Source organism: Terrapene carolina, unplaced genomic scaffold (assembly GCF_002925995.2).
Source record: "Terrapene carolina triunguis isolate 2854851 unplaced genomic scaffold, T_m_triunguis-2.0 Scaffold84, whole genome shotgun sequence".
In the NCBI taxonomy this organism is placed as follows: domain Eukaryota; kingdom Metazoa; phylum Chordata; order Testudines; family Emydidae; genus Terrapene; species Terrapene triunguis.
Window position 1 is genome coordinate 42655562 of NW_020664435.1, and position 19309 is coordinate 42674870.

General features: G+C 40.1%; 1 protein-coding gene across 1 annotated transcript in view; it reads left to right on the forward strand.

Moving 5' to 3' along the window:
* Positions 1 to 19309, forward strand: part of GPR158 (G protein-coupled receptor 158) — a 353319-nt gene that overhangs the window by 325010 nt on the left and 9000 nt on the right. Inside the window, exon 8 of the mRNA XM_026649344.1 lies at positions 15609 to 15747. Coding sequence (XP_026505129.1) covers positions 15609 to 15747 — 139 coding nt within the window. The remainder of the gene's footprint in view (positions 1 to 15608; positions 15748 to 19309) is intronic.

Consider the following 19309-nt stretch of genomic DNA (forward strand, 5'->3'; position numbering starts at 1 on the left):
CATACTCATCTTGATATTTATCCAAACCCTTTAGCAATAGTGAATGTTTTGTATTTAAGTTTCTATTACATTTGACAATATGTTTATGGTGAGAGCAGTGTGGTCTTAGACCAAGACTGGACATCACAGTTCCTGATTCCCCCATCTGCACTCTGAGATGTATTGAGGAGAAAAATCAACATCCTATAAATGGAATTTTATTTAAATTAAAGAAATATAATATGTCTGAATCTTCTGTGAGCTTGGATAATGGTGAGTCTCCATACTGTCTTATCTGTAGCTTGCTGTTTCCCCTGCGTTCTCTACAATGTCACTTTCAAAGTTGTGGCATCTATAACACTGGCAGCTGTGGCACCACTGACAGTTCTGAGATTTTAGAGGCAGACTTGCTGAGGGCTTGAAAAAAACCCATCCAAGAACCTTATATTTTATAACTTGAATGTATTCTTTTAGGGGCTGCATTTCTGTCCCCGAACTTGCAACAGACAGATTTCTGGTAGCCAGGAATAAACACATGACATGAAACCAAAGGGCTCAGAGTATTACAGATCGAACTGTGGTTCTTCATCTTGGGGACCTCTCTGACCCAAATATATATCAGCACAAGATTTAAAACTTGTCACTGACTGGACTAACAGCAACATAATAAGTTTAATAGCCAGAACCTCAAACAGGAGAGAAAGATATACAGACCCAAATAAAAATAATGAAATATTGATCCTATTGAAGTTAATCAGAGTTTTACCATTGACTTCAGCAGGGCCAGGGTTTCACACAATATGTATAACACTGACAGATATAATCTATGTGAGTCTATAAAACTTTTATTAAAATCAGAAATGGATGGCAAATATTTGTGGATTAAACCCAAGCAAATATTCCCCCCCACACATACTTGATTGATGGGCAATTGTAGTGCACCATTGACCAATCGGTGACTTATATTTTCAATGCTGGCTGTCAGCTGACATGCAAATAAAAGATGTTATAATGGCCACTGAGCAGCCACAACCACAAAAATAACAAAGAAACCACTTGAGTTTGTGGTACCTAAAGAACTCCCTCTCACTGTATGATATAGTACCTTAAAAAGAATGCACAGGCAACCTTAATTCTGGCATTTCTTAACTTTGGAGTGCTTGACTTTGTAACCTTAATGTTCTTTTAATGTAATTAATAGATATAATTTCCTATTTTTTTAAAGAAAAATCTGAAAAAACAGGAATTCCATCACATGGAACCATATTGAGCCCCAGCTGGGTAATCAGCCTGCTTTGGAACTTTAGATCCACAGCACAAACATACCTTGAGCTAATGGAGTAACTGGTAGCAATAGTAGGTTGTTATCCTCTGTGGTATAGAGAGGTATAGGTTGTTCAGGAAGGGCAGGATGGGGGAAAGAGAGGCAGTGTTGCATAATGCATGAAGAATATATGTATTTGTTCTGAGGTTCAGAAGGAGGTGAGAGGCAAACCAATTGAAAGTCTCTGGGTGAAGAAGATACAAGGGGGGGAAAACAGGAGTGATGTCATGGTAGGAATTGACTGTAGACCATCAGATGAAGAGAAAGAGGTGGATGAGGCATTTGTAGAAAAAAAAATGACAACAATATCCAAAACACAAGACCTGGTAATAATGGGGGACTGTAATCACCCAAACGTCTGTTGGAAAAGTAATATGGCAAAACACAAAATTTCCAACAAGTTTTCAGAATGTATTGTGGTTTGCAGTCAACTTTTTGTTTCAGATGGTGGAGGAAGTAACTAAGTAAACAGCCATTTTAGACTTGATTCTGAGTAACAGGGAGGAATGGGTTATAAATCTAAACATGGAAGTCAGTTTAGGTGACAGTGATCGTAAAATTATAGATTTCATGATTTTAAGGAAAGGAAGGAGTGAGAGAAGCAAACTAAAGACAATGGACTTCAAAAAAGCAGACTTCAATAACTCAGAGAACTGGTAGGTAAGGTCCCATGGGAAGAAAATCTAAGGGGAAAAAGAGTTCAGCAGAGCTGGCAGTTTCTTAAGGAGACAATATTAAAGCACGACAGAAAAGTATCTTGATATGAAGATAAAAAGAATAATAAGAGGCCAATATGTCTCCATCAGGAGCTCATTGATAACCTACTTAAGCTATCCAACCTCTATCCTGGCTTCTGGTCACCCACCCTCGCTGTTCCTCCCTACCCTTCTGGCTTCTGCAATCTCCTCTCCTGCTGCTCAGAACCCCAGTCTTCACTTGTGTGCATTCCAATGTGGTTGATTTCTCCAGGGCCATCCCTAGGGGAGTGCGGGGCCCGGGGCGGAAGTGACGAATGCATCACTTCCGGGACCGACCCGTCGCTTCTGGGACTGACCGCACCAGCCAATCACACTGGCCGGTGGGGCCCCCCAAAACACCGGGCCCAGAGTGGTCGCCCCAATTCGTCATACCCAAGGGACGGCTCTGGATTTCTCCTCCTCACTCAGTGGACATAAGGGGAGCATTGAGAGCATTGGGAGAGTCTCCTAGCTCTCAGTACTCGTTCCCAGTGCTGCAGTGGCTTCTGGCTGCTGGGAAGAGCAATTAAAGGGAAAGTCTTGCTCAGCTCCAGTAGCCTGGGCTAGGGCATACTCGGTCAGATGGAATCGGTGGAGAATTTTGCCACCAAGCTCTAATAAATCTCTACTGAGCATCTGCAAAGTGAGATGTTTTTGGGTGGGCTGAGGGGGGGAGTCTTGAAGGGTCGTTTTTCCCAGGGACAGCAAAAACCTCATTACTGACACCAAAGTGACCCTGCCAAATTTGAAGATTGTGCTTTAGTATAGAGGTGCTAGAGCTCAACAAAATGGTTCTAAGAATTTTTTTTAAATGGACAAAACAACCTATTTTTTCTTCATCATGCTCTCAGAAATAGCTGCACTGTTTTAGCTGAAACATTCCAAAAAGAGTTAGCCGGAGGCAGACAACCTGCATGGGAAATTTCAGTCTAAACAGTTAAAAATTGGCAAAGTTATAAGCTGCTGAAAACAGGATCTTATCATGGAAAGTGTCAATCTACTTTAACTATAGGCAGCACTAGGAGCTTTGCCTATAACAAATATTGTTTAGGAATATGAAGCAATTCAATTAATTATGTTCCTCTCTATGCCCCTTATAAACTTTTGTGTAATACTTGAAAACCACTGAAATATTTAATAAAAAAAAAACTAAAATGGGATTTAGCCCCAAAAAACCTCTAAAATTACTATTGTTTCAGCCAACTTTTAATCGAAATTTTTAACAAATGATTAAACCTCAAGAAATCAAAATGCATAAGTATAGTATATTTCCAAATTACCAGTCAAATATAGCATACAAATATTCTTTATCACACAGCTACATGTGTGTTTCATGGCAAATGCTTTGTAATTACATCATGATTACTTTAATTATCCATAGGTTTACTAAGGCAAATGAACAAGAAATCGATATTTTGCGCCCATATGCAATTATTATAGCCCTAATTTTCCACCTATCATAGTTAGTGGCAAAATTCCCATTGACTTCAACAGTGCAGGATTAGGCTCCCTGCTAGCAACATTGCCCCTTCTTAGCACCTACAGAGGCATAGATCAAATTCTGTTATCTCAGGGTTTGTCTATACTGGCACACTAAATCGGCGCTGTTGCAATCTATCCAGCAGTGTCGATTTTGCTAAGAGGCAGATGCTAAGTCGGTGGGAGAGCGTCTCCTGCCGACATAGCACAGTGTAGACACTGCGTTAGGTCGATGTAAGTTATGTCGCTTAGGGTGGTGATTTTTTCACATCCCTGAGTGACGTAACTTACATCGGCTTAAGCGGCAGTGTAGACCAGGCCTCAGGCACAGTTCCTATGCAGGGCTCCATCAAAGCAACACACTTGCATGGCTGTGCTCCTGCTGCCAAACCTGATGCTCAGCTAGGTACCTGCCACTCAGAGGAGTTCGCTCTAGCGCTGTTGGCTGAGATGGGGAGGTGCTCCAGGTCTCCTCTTCTTTGGGCACTTTCAGTGGCAGTGGCCTGGGCTGGGGAGACAACCCGGGGCTCCCCTTTCCCTGACCACTTCTTGTGTTGTCTAGGCCTTCCCCTACCTCTGACACTTTTGACACCACTGCCCCGTGGGTGCTTCCCCTTTGCATGTCCATTTCCTGTGCGGCTTGTCTGAGGGGACAGGGAAGAGTTCCCAGGGCTTCCCTGTCACTCAATATCTAGTGGTACGTCAATCTGGTGGTAAGGAGCTCAAAGTCTCTGTCGTCCCTCTCTCACCTTTCCTCCTTCCTTCGCTTTCTCTCTCTTTTCTCTCTTTCTGTTTCCCTCTTTATCTTTTGTATATACACACACACACACACAGTGAAATTGAGGGGGAGGCTGGGGAAGGAGAATGTGGGTGGGAGAGTAGATGCAGTAATGAAGATGGGGTATGGAGAGGAGTCAGTGCAGAAGAACTGAGTGAATGGAAAAGCAGGTGGAATAATGGAGGGGATAAAATGAGAGGGGGAGGGGATGGGAGTGGGTGAGACTATGTTCAGAGGCTTGAGCTCAGGCCGTCAGATCACACATTGCTCCCAAATGAAGTCAGTGGGAGTTGTGCCTCAGTAAAGATGGAAGGATTTGGCCCCATGTAATTAATAGTTGCCACATATGGTGTATTGCAAAGGAATGCATATTGTTTTGCTTTGAAGATTAAAATGACACTGAAGTAAGTATAGCTTAGTTAAAAGGGATAGATAAAACCCTGGTAACAGAATGATCCAGGAAACAATTCAGAACTGAAGAAATATAAATGGATTACAGATCCTTGCATTGTCTGAAAATCCTTTCAGTCTGTGAAAAGGAACTTTTAATATGAAACAGTGTAGCCCTCCAGGTGAGAAGTGGAGTGCAGCAAAGCGGAAAGAGACTTTACAGGGAGAAGAAGAAGAATCTAGGGCATAGTATTTTTTTCTGTTTTAAAATTGTGTTCACTTAGCTTCCAAAAGACAGTCTGAGCAGTTAAATGGACGGAACAGCCGGCTTTCTAGATCCATGGCTCAGTGAATTTCAGCAAACAGAACTTGAAATAAAGACAGTAGACAGACGAAATAAAATGCTAGTTAAAACTGAGTAAAATCGAATAGCCAGTGTTATGGGTTTAATTAGCGTTCTAATCTGTCAGTATTCTGAGAAAAGATGTCCTCAGTGTAATGGAATACTTCTGTGTTTTGCAAGCAGTACATACTTCATAATTGCCTAGTAAATTTATAGTAAATTGTAATTGTTAATGGTTTCCCCTCTGAAAGAAGTGTAATGAAAGGTGTGCCAGATTAGACAGTGATTTGGAAGGCCACCTCTAGAGAGCAGGAACCTTGTACACAGTGCAGAATGGTACTTTACAAACTGAAATCACCACTGGAAAATACAATGCAACAGTATATGTTTATAAACAGTGGTGCAAGTAAGCAGGTACAGTCAGGTACTCCGTACCATTAAGATATTTATTGTCAGTACGCCATACCGGAAAGACACATTTTCAGAACCGCAGGGCTCTCCTGGGAACTGCAGTGGTGAAAGGAGCAGAACTAGGGGCTGCAGGGTGGCCTCACGCTGGCAGCTCCTCCAGTGCAGCTGTACCGCCCCCAGCCCCACCCCCAGCACTTCCATGCAGCTGCGTCTTCTGTCTGGGGTCTGTACAGCCCTGCCGGAGAACTGGCCTGGGGGCGGTACAGCCGCACCGCAGGAGCTGCTGGCTTGGGGCCTCCCGGCAGCCCCAAGTTATGCTCCTTTCACCACTAGGGTTCCTGGGAGAGCCCTACACTTCAGAAATCGGTATCCGGTGCAGCAGGAGGACAGAGCCTCCCCCCACAGGTAACGTGGGATGGGGAGGGGACAGGGAGAGTGCCGGGGCCCCGGGCTGGGGGTGGGGCAGGTAGGAGTCATGTGGGGGGTCATGCTCAGGCTTCGGTCCTGGGCCCCAGCAAGTCTAATGCCAGCCCTGGTGACCCCATTAAAAAAGGGTTGTGACCCACTTTGGGGTCCTGAACCACAGTTTGCAAACCGCTGTTCTAATCCTTCTCACAGCATGCAGAATGCATTGCAAGCTGTACACCCTAAAGCCATCAGGCTTTTACACATGCATTTTCCCCATCTGCACGTTTTTGTGTGGATGGTACCGATTTAGCTACATATGTGAAAAGTGGATATGAACTGTAGCTAAAGTAAATGGCAGCTAGGAGTGAATGTAGACATTAAACCTTTTTATTAAGAAAGTCTAAATCGTAGGGAAAGTTTTATTAAAATGCCAATTAATGCTAAGATAATTAATAAACTACATTGGAGATAGGAGGCTTTGGAGTCAGAGGCATGTGCATTAAAAGAACACTTCATTGTTCAAGAACAATAATTAACTTTCACAGACAACTCCCTGTTATACAATACATTATAAACATACCGGGCCAGATCTTCTGCTGGTATAAATTGATCGAGTCAATAGAACTATACCAGTCTACATCAGATGAGGATCTGGTCCACTGTATATAGTAAACATGCACTACACAGTGCAAGCTTATCATTGCCCTTCCTAACCGAAATGTGCAAAACACCAAAAAAGGACATTTACAAATTCAATTTTAAATAGAAAAGGGGGAGAGTCATCTTTAGTACAATTGACATTATGGTTCAGTTACACCAGGCATGAATAATGGCGTAGAACAATGGTGGGCAATCTGCAGCCCACGGGCCGCACGTGGCCTGTCAGAGTAATCCGCTGGTGGGCCATGAGACAGTTTGCTTACATTTACTATTCACGGGCACGGCTGCCCGCAGCTCCCAGTGGCCGCGGTTCACTATTTGTGGACAATGGGAGCTGCAGGGAGCCGGGCCTGCAGACGGTAAATATAAACAAACTGTCTTGCGGCCCGCCAGCGGATTACCCTGACGGGCTGCAGGTTGCCCACCACTGGTGTAGAATATGGCATGAATTTGGCTCAGTGTATTGGATAACCAGGTCAAGTGTTCCAAATGAACTAAAAACATGAAATAGCTGAATTGCTATCAAAATAATGTAAAAATGCCATTAAAAACAGCCACTGTTCCTAGGAATTGGGGGATACAATAAAACTGGTTAATTGGGTAACACAAAGACTGGATAAGATGTAATCTAGATGAGAACAAGGTAGTGAACAGTGGAAGAGATCATTTAAAAACTCCATTCGTGTATATGGGATATTTAAGTTACACCCTATTTTTGTCTTTTGCCTTCCAATTACATGTACATCCACATATGCCTTCATAGCAACACTTGTCTTACTCTCATATGTGTCTCAGTACATCTCTCATTTGTCCATCCACCCTGAATGCTTACCTTGCAGTTATACTGTTGTCACTTCATTTCTGAGGATACATTGTCTTGCCCTGTTTTGTGAGCTAATGCTTTCTCTTGCATGCAGATGTTAACGGCTCTATGTTTTTTTGCTCCCCTGCCCTTTCTTTCTGTAGGAATGGAGAATGTGCAGCCCATTTCTTGTGCCTGATGAATAAGAATAGTCAGTCATATCCTACAAATTTTGTTTTTGTAAGGGCCTGGTTCTGCAACCCATGGTTATGTTATTCCCAATGAGTAAGTACTATTCAACATTAGGGCTGGCCAGAAAACAGAAATTCCATTTCACAAAAAATGTCAAGGTTTCAAAATGTGAAACAAATCTGAGACCTGAAAATTTTCATGAAAAATATTGAGAGAAAGACACCCCACTAAGAATAGCCAATAGTCCTTTGATTAAGGCACTTGCTTGGGATGTAGGACACCCAGGTTCAAGTACCTGAAACAGAGAAAGGACTTGAACTTGGGTCTCCCACATCCCAGGTGAGTGCCCTAATCACTGTGTGCTATTAGTCTGAGGTGGCGTGCTCTCCTATCCATTCCATCTTATAGCAACAAAATGTTAGTCAAAACACTCCTATTTTGATTAAATGGCATTTTTCTATGGAAAAAAGTTTAGTTGAAAATTTTTTGACAAGGAAAGGGTTGCACAAAATAGTTTTCAAACATCTAGTAGCAAACCTTTCAAGTTGAAATGTACAGAATCATATCCTCTGGGGATTTCAGTTTGGGTAAACAGGAAGCTTGTTGTTCATTGGTCTTTTATGGACAGCTGTGTCTTAAATTTCCAATAAATGCTAAACCTGAGGTGAGGAAAGAGCTGACAAGTAACAGTACTCCCTTCTACTCCCAATTCCCGCAACCACCCACTAACTGGGATCAGACGTCTCAATTTGTGATGGACTCCAGTCTAGACAGATACAATCTTCTTATTTATTTAGTGTATGCAATCCGGTCAAGTGAAGTCACGGCGTTTTTATCAACAACGTTCAAGGCACAAAGACTTCCAGAGAGAGGAGTCATTTTTCAGACCTCAACAACGCATGACATGGTTTGTGGATGCCCACATTGACATAGTGGACTGTCTATAAAATGCTACTGAAATTCTGCTGCGGCACAAATTCCATGTATGGTATGAAACCTGTTGAGAAGGCACCATTGCCTTCGTGGTAAATCAAACCTGGGTTGATATTGAGTGGGGTCCTAGACAAGAATTATTTGTCACTATCTCTGTGGACCATGAAGCTCGCCATGCATCCTCTACTGTAAATCCCTCACCCGGTAAACTTATCCGCAATGGGCGCTGTGAGGGCAGATGACCATGTGGTGGATTAAACAAGTCTTTAATTAACTATAGATGTAGCATATCACACAATTTTGTCATGAGATTTGCTACGTTTTCCTCTCTGTGAACACTGGGTGGAGCAATATGCAGACAACCAGTAACCATGGTAGAGGAGTAGATTTACGTGTGCCTGAAATAATACACATGGTGGAATTAAGTTGTGCATTGATCATCCTTGTGTGAGACAAGGAAGCCCATACTGGAGCGCAGTACTCTGCTGCTGCATAACAGAGTGCAAAGGCTATGTAGTTCCGGCCAGTATTCTGAGCAGATTGTTGTGCATTTTGACCTTAGTTGCTGTCTTTGTAAGATGATCATGATAGCTGAGAGCCCTATCCAACATGATGCCTAGATAAACCAGGTGTGAATCATGCTTTATTCGCTGATCATTGAGAACTATATTCATCTCTCTCCCCGCTTGGGCATGATGTAAGTGGAAAACACTCAAAACAGTCTTACTTTCACTTGGTATCAGATGCCACTGATGACAATAATCAGCCATAGCCACTATATCTGCATTCAAAACACTCTCAAGTATGTCAAAAGAGTGTGACTGAGTGCCGAGGCATATGTCATATTTATAAACAAACTTGTGAGATCTGATATGTGGTAGGTCATTCAAATGTAAATTGAATAATGTTGGAGATAATACTGATCCTTGTGGTAGGCCATTCTTCTGGTGCCTCCAACCACTTGTTCTGTCACCAATGTGCACACAGAAATAGAGATTTCTCAAAAACAAAGCCATTGCATATACAAACCAACTTGTCATAGATCTAGACAATTTCACCAAAAAGCCCATGTGCCAAACTGTGTTGTATGCCACGGTCTGGTCAAGAAAAACTGAACCAGTCTTCAGCTTATATTGGAATCCCTTTGATTCTGTAAGATGGTCTGCAATCTCTGGATCATCTGACTGCTCATTCTGCCTCAGCAAGTCTGCACAATCCTCATTCAAACGTGGAATGTATTCAGGTTGGAAGCCACATGGAATTGTTGCACTTGCAGCTTTAAAAATGGCACAGCAGAAATGACGATTTGCATCTTCCACGGAGATGATGTTTAATGGGATTGTTACAATGCTCTGTTCAAAGTACTCTGTATAGGAGCCCTAATCTGCCTTCCAGAAGTTCCATCTAGGCTTTGGTATGCTCCTTATAATCGGAAGACGCATTCCGATCTGAATCAATGACTGACGATATTGGCTATGTGGAAAATCATTAAGTACAGTACACGCCACTGGCTGCAGGTGATTGGCAAATGACATGACCCAGCACAGGTCTGGGTATTAGTCCCTAGTCCAACATGCTGAATGGAAAGTATCACACTGCTTAGGGTCATGGAACAGTGCAAGAACATTATTTGTTGCCCACTCCAACTGAATTGAAGCAGAGGAAACAGTATCAGTTAGAACAAGAGCTCTGTTTAGAGATAAACACTAATTAACAGAGACTGGTGCTCATGTGAATAAGGGATGTCAGAGTGGTCCTCATGTCCCTGAAAAGTATAACAAACTATTTATCCAGGTAGCAAGCAGCAACTATAGTAACGTCACGACTTCCGTTACTCTTTCAACAAGAATGAGAGGCCTAAGTAAAACATTTCTTGTACACATGGCTATATGTGAAGTTGCAATACACAGTTCCACCACTAAGGACAAAGAAGTAATTACATGTTGTATCCTATTATGAGGGAGATCTTTGTTTAGACCTCACTTTACCTCCGTCATGCGCCAGTTGCCACCTGACTTTTTGTTTAGTATTGTTATTTAATGACTTCAAAAATGGTGAAGTATTAAACTGAGCTTATAGACAATTTTAATATTATGGCTAATAAAAGAAATCCACACAATTTGCGTCTTTCCCTCTGGCTATTTTTGCTTCTGCCCTCCATTTTGCATCTTTTCTGCATATTCTAAAGACCTCCAGTTCCATATTTGGTCACTAGACAGTTGATATAATACAGATGCCTATTTCAGGCTTCTTTCCTACTACTTGCTCCTACTGCTTCATCTCTTGAGTTTTATGGCCAAATTTTACATTAAAAACTATTTATTAGACTTGGTTAGTAGATATTTAAATAAATGATTGCTCAATTGTTACGGATTCTTATAGAATCCAGTAGGTTGCTTATAAACCCACATAACCATCTAAAACACCTTCTTCGGGTGTACTTATAAATGTCTAAAATGTGCTCATACCATCTATTAGCCCTTTATAAACTATTTGTAAATATAACATTAATATAAAGTGTGACCGATTTCATTTACTGAAATACCACTTTAGTACTTCGTGGGTCAAAATATACCTCACTGCTTCTCTTAAAGATGTCACCATCCCTTTTTTTTTTTTTAAAAACCACTACAGTGCTAGTCCAAAACCCTACACCTTACAGTATTTTAATGCAGTTTTACAAAGTCTACTGTAGCATATCAGTGATATAACATTGCTACACTGCAAAACATTTATTAGCAGTTTTGGCAATATACCTGTATAGTCCGTTAGCTTTTGCCCATGCACTTCTCTACTCCATTCTCTTGAGTGTTTCATTCCTGAGTGAGTCAAATATAAATCCTCATTTCAAACCTGGCAGATTTATCATTAAAAGTTGTGTGGCACAAACTGGCTAGGATAGTGCATGATCAACAATGTTAATCATCCCTGGGGTTCCTCTGCGGTCTTTTGTGTGACCGCTATTTAGATGATAGTTGAGACAGTAGTGTTCAGTTTCTCTTGTTGAATTAGTTTCAGCACTCCAAAAGTGTGTTCCATGCTCTTACTTGATTTTTTAAAAAACTCATTTATTTATATATGTTCTATCCATATCAGTCTTAATTTTATATTCAGAATCACAATATGTTGTCCAATGCCCACGTACAAAAAAGCGCAGCAAAATTTGGTAACATCTGCAGATTTTCTTTGTAAATTACGGTGTTAGCCTGAAGTTAATTATATAAACCTGATTTTCTTCCTCAAGCACAACTTCTACATGATATATTTAAGATATATAATTGGTGCTTTGGATGATAAATTGTTTCTCAACCAGAATATTTTGTTTGCTATTGCTAATTAAATTATTATAATATTGGGCTTAGCTAGTATATACACTCTTATTTTACCTTGCATTTTAAAAGCTATTCCAATTTGTGTAATATACTAGATGTCATGCTAATTATTTTCTGTAGTCAGAAATGCCAACTCTGTTCTAAATGAAAAGCATTGATAGAAACATTTTACATTAAATAGTGCAACTGTCTGCTGTGCTCCAGTATACACATGCTTTGAATTCCATTCTTGTTGGCATTAAAGTCATAATAGTATAAGTGGCTGCTTAGAAAGAGTGATATTACCTGCATATGTGAAAACGAAATGCACAAAACTTCTTTTGACTTAGAATCAAATTCTGCCATCATTTATGCCCATGAAAGCCCACTGAAATTGACCTTTGCTAATTGAAGTGTGGCTTATTCCATTTCACTTGCTTATTGGGATATTTTAAGAGATTACAGTGTATCTGGAAACATAGTTAAAGTCTTCTTTTGGTTACTGCACTGTAACTATAGAGTCATTACAATGCCTTCTTTAGAGTTATTCCAGATAGACAGGGGCCTTTTTTCAATAAAAGTATCTTCAGAACATGGCGTTTTAAACTTCTCTTTCCATGCACTTAACAGACTTATTTATTGGGACTCTCAGTGTATATCCTCACTTAGCTCTTGAAACTTATCACTTTCTCCCTGTATCAGTAACAGATTTGGGTTTTTCTCACTTGGTTTGGTTGTTCAGGAGAAAGAGAAATGAGAGCCCTAGGTGTAGTATTCAGGAATTTGATCGTTCCTTGGCAGCTAGCACTGACATTGTTCTGTCCTACAGTACTGTTAATATCTGTTTATCGAGGATGACACTGGACTGAAAGACAGAATTTGTAAAAACAGCAGGGGCAATATGTTCTGGTGGCACATCTCTCAAACTCTGCTGGGTCAATGAGAAATTTCTGTAGACCCTTAGAAGATCCAATGAATTAGCTGTACCAACCTTAGTTTCAAGTATCAGAGCAGTAGCCGTGTTAGTCTGGATCTGTAAAAAGCAACAGAGAGTCCTGTGGCACCTTTAATACTAACAGATGTATTGGAGCATAAGCTTTCGTGGGTGAATACCCACTTCGTCAGACGCATGAGGGATATGTTTATTACCTTAGTTTATTACAGTATTTTCTTTTTTTAATTGTATTTGAAGTTAATACCAAGTTAGAACTACACATTTTTTGTGCTGTGGTTCTAGATTTAAGAGAAGAATATATTTAAAAAGAGAGCACGCAAATGAACACTGAATGTCTTTGAAATAGTTATAAAGGCTAAGATTGCTATTTAGCTTGTTAAGGTTTGCTTGAATTTAATCAAACCAGAAGTTGTGTTCCATGTGCTCAGACAAGTCTTTGGGGAAAAAATATTTCAGTGGATCTTTCCTAGTTTGGTGATATTTATGAGATATAGTAATAGACTTCACTGGCAGTGTAGCCAATGAAGTGGTAGTGAAATGAAACTAGTACCCAATTTGCCCAGGCAGTCAGTATAGGACATAAGAGTGCTGTACTACTTTACATTCATTTGAGAAGCCCAAAAATAGACCCAGTCAAAAAAATCACAAAAGATGTACTATGGGTCCCCAAAGAGACACTTTTAAAAATCCCAAATCAAACTGTTGTTTGTTCCATTTTTAATAGTAATTATTGTTGGTTTTGGGGGGAGACATAAAAGAGAGAGAGTAATAAAAGTGCTACATATTAGCAGTTGTGAGAAGATACATAACTTTTGGTCAGCAAATGTATAGATTTAGGGCTGGGCAAACCACTCACATTAAAACAAGAACCACTCAAAGCTTTGCTCAAAACTCACTGATTCTTTTATTGAGGCACAAAGAAATTCACATAATGCTGAATTCATTTTCACTTTCTCAAGCCGTTGCACTTCCTGGTTGCATACAAGACCAAAATTAGAATTGGTAGATCTAAAATACTAGGAGAATAGTTTCTGACTTAACTCAGAAACTATTTCAAATATGGCCCTTCCAAACTGTTGCATATTTATCAAAACCAGATTGGTAGCTGTTTTTGCCAATCATTACTTGTGATGTTACTAATTAAATGGAACAGGTGTCCATTATGTAGATAGAATTTTCAAAAAGAAAAATAAAGTAACACCAAAAATTATCTGTATTTCTTACTGTAAGTTTCCTTTTTTGTGGATGGCCAATAATATTTTTAAATACAGTATCAAAAATAAGCATAAAAGTAGAAAGAGGGAAGGAGCATTTATAGCAAATTTTCCATTAGCTCATACGGGTGAATTAATTCCAGAGATAGACAGCCACAGTTTTACTTTTTCTCTTTTCTCGTGTTAATAGTGTATGAACTTGCTTCTAATAGAGCATAAGATGTTCTAGGGCAGAGCTACCCAGCATGGTAATGTTTGAATGAGATAATATACTTTTTTTGAGAGAGACAGAGAGTATTGTTACTTGATTAGTAACAGTAGCAGTGTATCCTTGACAATTTTTTCCCTCTTTCTCCTGGCTCACATTTCCTGTGTTAGGACCCAATTTTCCATCAGTTGAAGTCAATAGGAGCTTTGCCACTGATTCCAATGGGAAGAAATCTGAAAACGATAAGGTTGTTTAGGTACCTACATGGTATGCTGGTTGTTTGCTGATCTAACAGACGAGCCTGTAGCTAGGAGTTATGATGTGGTGAAATGTGATGAAGGCGTGTTTCTAATATAACTAACCTGAATTCAGAAAACAACATTATGTATATGAGCATATATATAATTTAGGGTGGTAAATATATAGCGGTGTCATGAGCGAAATACTAGTCACAAAATTCAGCAAACCCAATGCAACATAGACATCGTCATGTCTTAATACTGGCCCAGAAGAGCCATGTTCCAGGAGTTGATCCTGGCACTGCATGTGGCAAGACAGGGTTGGCCACTTCCATCCCAGTTCTCAAGAAGGACATCCCATGTCAGAAGAGAAGAGATGAAAGAAATAGGGTGTTCTAATAACCACACCCCTGAGATAGATCCCTGGAATGTGGGATTTTCTGGGCCAGTGTGAAAGATGATGTTTGTGTCACAAACAAAATTGTGTCACGGTGAAACATTGACTGAAATGCAAACTCTTGAGTGTGAAGTTCAGTTCAGTCCCTTCATACAGGGATGGTTTGAGCTGACCCTGAGCATTCATCCATCCCTATTTTGTTTCTTTCATCGCCTATTTCTTACTTATTAAGGAGAAATGTGTCATTGTTGTAATTACCAAGTCCTTAGGCTCCTCAAAAGAGGCTCATAATGTCTATAAAACATAGGCACAACATAATTAAAGTGAGTAGAGGATGTACTTCAACCCAGAAGAAATAGTTACAGCTGAGTTATAAACCTTTAAATAAAATATTCATATTAAAAAGGCTTACAGACTCTTAACTGAAATGGCACTTGTAGCTGCCTTTATAACAGGAACCTGAGATAAAAATCAGAAATGTATTACAAATAATGTCAGGCTTCTACCATATCAAGTTGAAAAACAGACAAGAAATTGCTAAAGGTTGGTTTTAACACTTGTAAACTAAAATAGTGGGAAAACGTGGAGGCAAAGGTTCCTGGTCTAATGACATATTGTGTAAAAATTAAATGTTTGAAGTTAAATGTTAAATATTAATGTCAATTTTAAAATATCTGAAAGTATATGAACACTTGTGTATGAATATCTATATTTATGATACATATTGTCTATATGTTTCTATATTTATATATACACAGACATATAGAACATGCTATATAACTTCAAATTTCCTTTATTTTTCATCTATAAAACTAATGGCAAATTATTTCTTTTTGTTCTTCTCACAGCTGAATTTTTATTCCTCTTGTGGGGTGTTTATCTCTGCTATGCAGTGCGGACAGTCCCATCAGCATTTCATGAGCCACGTTATATGACTGTTGCAGTTCACAATGAGCTCATTATCTCTGCTATATTCCATACAATTAGGCAAGTGATCTGTAGATCTAGTATTTAACTGTTTATCTTTCAGGTTTCCCGTGGTGCAATTTAAAATGGGTAATCTGGATAACGGAAGGATCTCATAAATATTTTAATTTGCATATTAAGACGTTATTAAACCTAATGTTCTCATAGGACTGGAAAATATGTGTAATCAACTTATTAATCATGTGATTTGTTTTTTCAGTATAGCTAGTTTACATGTTCTTTATGTCAATTGGATCAAAATTTAATATATATAACAAATTAGATTTAACAGAACTACTGTCCATTTTAATTCATTTACACAGCACACACTGGTTTGTATCTCCCAAAAACTGGCAATTAAGTATATTAGTATATATGAATTCTTCCTGGTGTGTAACAGATCAGCAAGTGAAAATCCTTGAGATAATTATATTGGTTTGTGCATGAAGCATAGTGGTTTATATGCTGGATATAAAATAAATCAATAATTATATACTGTTTATGTATGTAATACTATAACAAATATGTATGAAAATTCTTGTCTTATAAGGATTATAATTTACCCTGAATTTAGTTGTGGGAAATTATAGTAATGGTAACAAAAAATTAGGGGTGATCAAATTTGGTTTTGCAAAATTTTCACTGCAGAAATAAAATTGTCCTGGAAAATCCAAAATACTGGTATAGTCTACAAATTATCTCTATGTGAGATTCTTATGTTTTTTGTTGTCTCCTTTCGCTTACCTCCTCCTTTTGTCTCTTGAGAGCCACACCCACTCCTAAGGTCTCTTACCATCTCTGTGTTAACCACTCTCAAATCTACCTCTTCCCCTCTCATCAGGCTCATGTCTCTTGCTGCCTTTCTGATGTCTTCCTAGATGATTCACAGTTGACTCAAACCAAACACAGAAAAAACAGAACTTCTCATCTTTCCTTCTAAACTCTCTTCCCTCCCCATTTCCTTCATCACAGCTGACAACTCTACCATGCCACTCAAGGTGCAACATTGGAGTTTTTGACAATTCCCCTCTATTCTATAAATCTGATTTTATTTCCTTTCTGATCAGCTCATCTTTTCAAAAATTCAGTAGATTTCCAGACTCTTTTATTATCATTCTTATAGTCCTTGCAATGCCCAGACCAGCTGTCATTTTCTGAATGTGCAGTTCTGGAGACATCTCCCGTCTGTCACTGACTGGAATAGCTGCTTCTCTCAGTGTAAATATAGCACAGTGAGAATAAGCAAGTGGAAAGAATCATATAAATGTGAACTGGAAGAGGCCAGTAGGTCATTTATTCTCTATTCCTGCTGGTGAAGAATTATTCCTTTCAGCACAAGGTCTAGTGTTTTTTTCCTTCCTTGCTGTTTGTTATATTTGCCCTGTGCCTCTCTTACTGTTGGATGTATTGGCATTCTGTTGAAATAAGAGATCATATACCATAATTAAATAGGGATGAATGAACTGGTTTGGAAATTTAAGACCCCTTCTAAAATTTTGAATATTCCAACATAAACTAAATCTTCTTGAAATGTTTTGTGCATTTATTCTCCCATCGTCTTTCATTTTTATCTTCCTCCTTCTCCCTAAATTCTGGGTGTAACCCAAACAGCCAAAATCCAAGCATTTTCACAGAGTATGTGTGAAAAGTTGGATGCATTGGATGTCTTACAGCATAACCTGTTCTGATGAGATAAACACCATAATATTTGACAATTCCAGCAGCTTAATATAGTTTGAGTAAAATTCAGATGAGCATCCAAATCAAACCCTGAACTTTTTGATATATGCCAATCATTTACATATCAGGTATCATTCCCTTTTCAAAACCACCGCTAAGTTTGTGTACAGGAGTCCCTCTTTTTAAATAGATTTTTATTTAATTAGCATATGAAGATGAGAGGGTGAGTCCCCCCCCTTTCCCATCAATCAGTATTAACAATAGGACTAGTGATGGATAGCAACTACTTTTTCAGGCAGCAGAAGAGAAACCATGAGGGAGCCATGCTGTGGCAAGCTGGGAATGGGCAACAGGGGCTGTATCACTCGATAATTACATGTTCTGTTCATTCCCTCTGGATCACCTGACACTCGCCACTGTGGGAAGACAGGATACTGGGCTAAATGGACCTTTTGTCTGACTCAGTATGGCTGTTCTTATGTTCAATTCTCCCACCCACATATATGATACAGTTTGTTAATGGATACATTGGTGACATAAGTCGTGGCACATGAGTAAAATGGAGTTACTATGTGGCAGGTCATGGTATTTTGTGATGTAGTTCAAGTTAGTTAATATTATACTTATGTAATGTGTTTAGTCAACATCAAGACACATACAATCTCCTTAAAAGGAAACAATTGACCATGTGTCAAACTTGAGTGAAAATTGTCTATGTAGGAGATGGAACTTCTCAACAACTGGCCACCAATCCAGGTGAGATGGGTTAGAACAACCATGATTATTTGCATCTTTATAGCAAAATGCAAAATCCACTTCTTTGGGCTCGCCTTCCCAAAATAACACCACAAACCACAGTCCAGTCTCTGAAAATTGGAGGAAACAGAGAAATGTACGATTGTGTATGCACAGTAATTAGGGGAAGCACTCAAATACCACAGTGATGCATGCCATATAAGAACTTAGGTATATATAGCTAGAGCTGGAACAATAAAACGGTGACAAAATTAGACAACTGTAGAGAAGCAAAATCTCCACCCCATAACGAGAGAATGAATTCTGCTGGGCATTTTATGCCAAGGTGGTTCAGTTAGGTTACGAGTGGTGCTACCTCCTATAAGCTTCAACATTCTTCATCTTCAGACAAGTAACATGCAATTCAAAGTGCGAAATGCTTTTTCTGGCTTTTGGCAGTATCAATGGAAATCAAAGAAATTACTGCCAGTCTCATCTTTTCTTCCAGTCTGATATTTACAAACAAACTACCTCATTGAACAGCATAAGTAAAGGACAGACACACCAGCCCCAATCATACACAGCAGCAGGGCCGGCTCCAAGGTTTTGGCCGCCCCAAGCAGCCAAACAAACAAACAAAAAAAACTCCGCGATCGCAATCTGCGGCAGCAATTCGGCGGGAGGTCCTTCACTCCGAGCAGGAGTGAGGGACCGTTCGCCGAATTGCCGCCGAACAGCTGGACGTGCCGCCCCTCTCCGAAGTGGCCGCCCCAAGCACCTGCTTGGTAAGCTGGTGCCTGGAGCCGGCCCTGCACAGCAGGTGGCTAGGACTAGAGGAAGCTCAACCCCTGCCCCCCAAATCTGATCCCAGGTCACCAACTGCCCTTTGCATGCATGTTCAGCTTGAGGCAAAGCCTTGACTTGCACCACGTGATGCTGTGGTGGGGCTCCTTCTAGCAGCAAGTGCCCAGGATGAGTGTGGGGCCAGTTGGGTTTGCCCTGCAACCCCCAGGCCCAGTCCCAGGGCCACAAGACAGGAGCTGCCACTGCCTGAGGTGAGCGTGGGGCTGGGTGGGCTTGCTCTCCAGGTGTCCCCCCACCCCCACCTCCTCTCTGCACCAGGCTTGGGTAGAGCAAGGCCCGGCTCCGCAGGACAGAAGCTGATGTT